General features: G+C 47.0%; 1 protein-coding gene across 1 annotated transcript in view; it reads left to right on the forward strand.

The window, feature by feature from the left end:
* PHALS_00467 (TRANSPOSON) overlaps window positions 1-115 on the forward strand; it is a gene marked incomplete at both ends in the record, with an annotated part of 239 nt that extends 124 nt beyond the window's left edge. Inside the window, one exon of the mRNA XM_024730355.1 lies at window positions 26-115. Within this exon, the coding sequence (XP_024580641.1) occupies window positions 26-115 (90 nt within the window). The remainder of the gene's footprint in view (window positions 1-25) is intronic.
* Between the last annotated feature and the right edge of the window lie 202 nt (window positions 116-317).

Below are 317 nucleotides of genomic sequence, written 5' to 3' on the forward strand. Positions count from 1 at the left end.
AGGAACAATATCGATTATCAAGCAGGGGAGGAAAAACCCTCTCGTCAGTAAACCTTGGGGGAATGCGCTGAACGGATTGCTCCCTACAACGAAAAAGCCAACAGTGTCCACTTGAATAGGTACATTGAATTTGTTGTGATGGAGCTGGAACCACTGTCTCTTTCTGAGTCTAAACCTTTCAGGAGGTTTATCCAAGGGCTTAATCCTCGGTACCGTCATCCATCTCGGCAGCACGTCAAGCTAAAGGTGCAAGAGAAGCGTGCTTTCAAAAGGGCTCAGCTTAGGACAGATGTATTGTCTACTGTCGAGACTGTCCA

The sequence above is a fragment of the Plasmopara halstedii genome (genome assembly GCF_900000015.1).
Source record: "Plasmopara halstedii genome assembly, contig: Scaffold_1128, whole genome shotgun sequence".
Classification (NCBI taxonomy): Eukaryota; Oomycota; class Peronosporomycetes; order Peronosporales; family Peronosporaceae; genus Plasmopara; species Plasmopara halstedii.